The 1,497-nt window shown below is 35.2% G+C and overlaps 1 protein-coding gene across 1 annotated transcript in view; it reads right to left on the minus strand.

The window, feature by feature from the left end:
* The window catches only part of LOC106531790 (OX-2 membrane glycoprotein), a gene marked incomplete at its 5' end in the record, with an annotated part of 15,900 nt that extends 15,451 nt beyond the window's left edge, over positions 1–449 (minus strand). Inside the window, 1 exon segment of the mRNA XM_014027712.1 lies at positions 126–449. Coding sequence (XP_013883166.1) covers positions 126–449 — 324 coding nt within the window.
* Positions 450–1,497: the final 1,048 nt, after the last annotated feature.

Consider the following 1,497-nt stretch of genomic DNA (forward strand, 5'->3'; position numbering starts at 1 on the left):
GCCTACAGTATTTTTAGTCTTTATTTTACAGTTAAAATATATATTTATCAAATAAAGTCTAATATTACAACTAATCATGGATCCCTTTAAAACAGGAACACAACAGAGGAAAACACTGTGCCCACCAGTGACACTGATGCAGGTGGAGCCTTCTTTCTGCCCGCCGGGGAAAACATCAAAAACACATCGATAGCAGCCGTCGTCAGCCGGCCGCACCCTCTTGATGGTGATGTAGCTGCTGTCGTTGGTGGAGGCGTTGAGCTTCACGTTGGGCTCTTGGTGGCTGATACGGACCGGCACGCGTTGCTCGTACGCCAGGAGCAACTTGCCGTGCTTGTTGATCCAGCGCACTTGGCGGACGGTGTCGACTGTTGCCATGGTGATGTTGCAGCTGAGCACGATGGGACGTCCTGCCTCTGCAGTCAGACTGGCAGGAGCTGTGACCCGACCTGATAGAAGACAGAAATATAAAAAAACAGAACAGCAGGTGTCAGAGCAGAATCTGAGTTTTAATGTTTTAAAAAATCAATAAGCAGGTATTTATTAGGACAATCCATGACATCACTTTTTCATTAATAAGACCTGGAAATGAAGAGATCAGCTGTTCTCATACCAAAAGCAAAATGACACAACAGCAAGGTTTCAACTAACTTGAATTTTTTCTTAATAACACTTCTACTTTATGTCTGTTAAACTTCTATTTCTTGCATTTATCATGAATGAAACTACAAAACAGGGACATAAGTTGTAGGGGTCACCCCGAGGGGGAATAAATATTTCCACCTGTCTTTGACCCTGGTCTCAGAAGACCTCGCTCAAGAGAGACATTTTATTTTCTTTAATAAACAAAATAATAATGTTCTTTATATTCTGATTTATACAGTATTTTCTTTTAACTACAAGTTATTATCATTTTATAAATCAAAGTTACATAATGAAAAGGATGACAATCTGTCTTCTTGCATTATAATTAGGAAAAAGAAAAAAAACACAAAAATAATTTTGTTCTAATGTTTTTTTTATTTGTTTTAATCAACTGTTATTTGACAGTTATGTGATTATGTGTTTTTCTGATTCATTTTTCTTTAACTAAATTGATTATTATGAAATAAAGGTCATTGTGCTTGAATCATAGACAAATAACTTAAGATTTATTTTATTTTAAGTATCTCTTAAACCTTGCTATATAAGTTTAATGTACCTGCAAACATTAACAGGCTGCTAGCAACAAAGCACCTAAATAAACAAATTGTCTATTTGACAGATACTGTTTCAACAACATTGCTTCAACCCTCGAGCTAATGGGGTCTTTTTATTCACTTTTAAAAATTCACAAGTTAAGCACAAGTGGCTTAAACAATATTTATCCTCTGAAAACATTAGATTCAAGAACTTGAATGTAGCATATATTTTGTTTAGTTTTATTATCATTGGTTTCTTTTGTGAAAGAAAATAAAATTGTTGCCAATGTATTTATAATTTCAAGGTGTTTTATGT

Source organism: Austrofundulus limnaeus, unplaced genomic scaffold (genome assembly GCF_001266775.1).
Source record: "Austrofundulus limnaeus strain Quisiro unplaced genomic scaffold, Austrofundulus_limnaeus-1.0 Scaffold676, whole genome shotgun sequence".
Taxonomy (NCBI): Eukaryota; Metazoa; Chordata; class Actinopteri; order Cyprinodontiformes; family Rivulidae; genus Austrofundulus; species Austrofundulus limnaeus.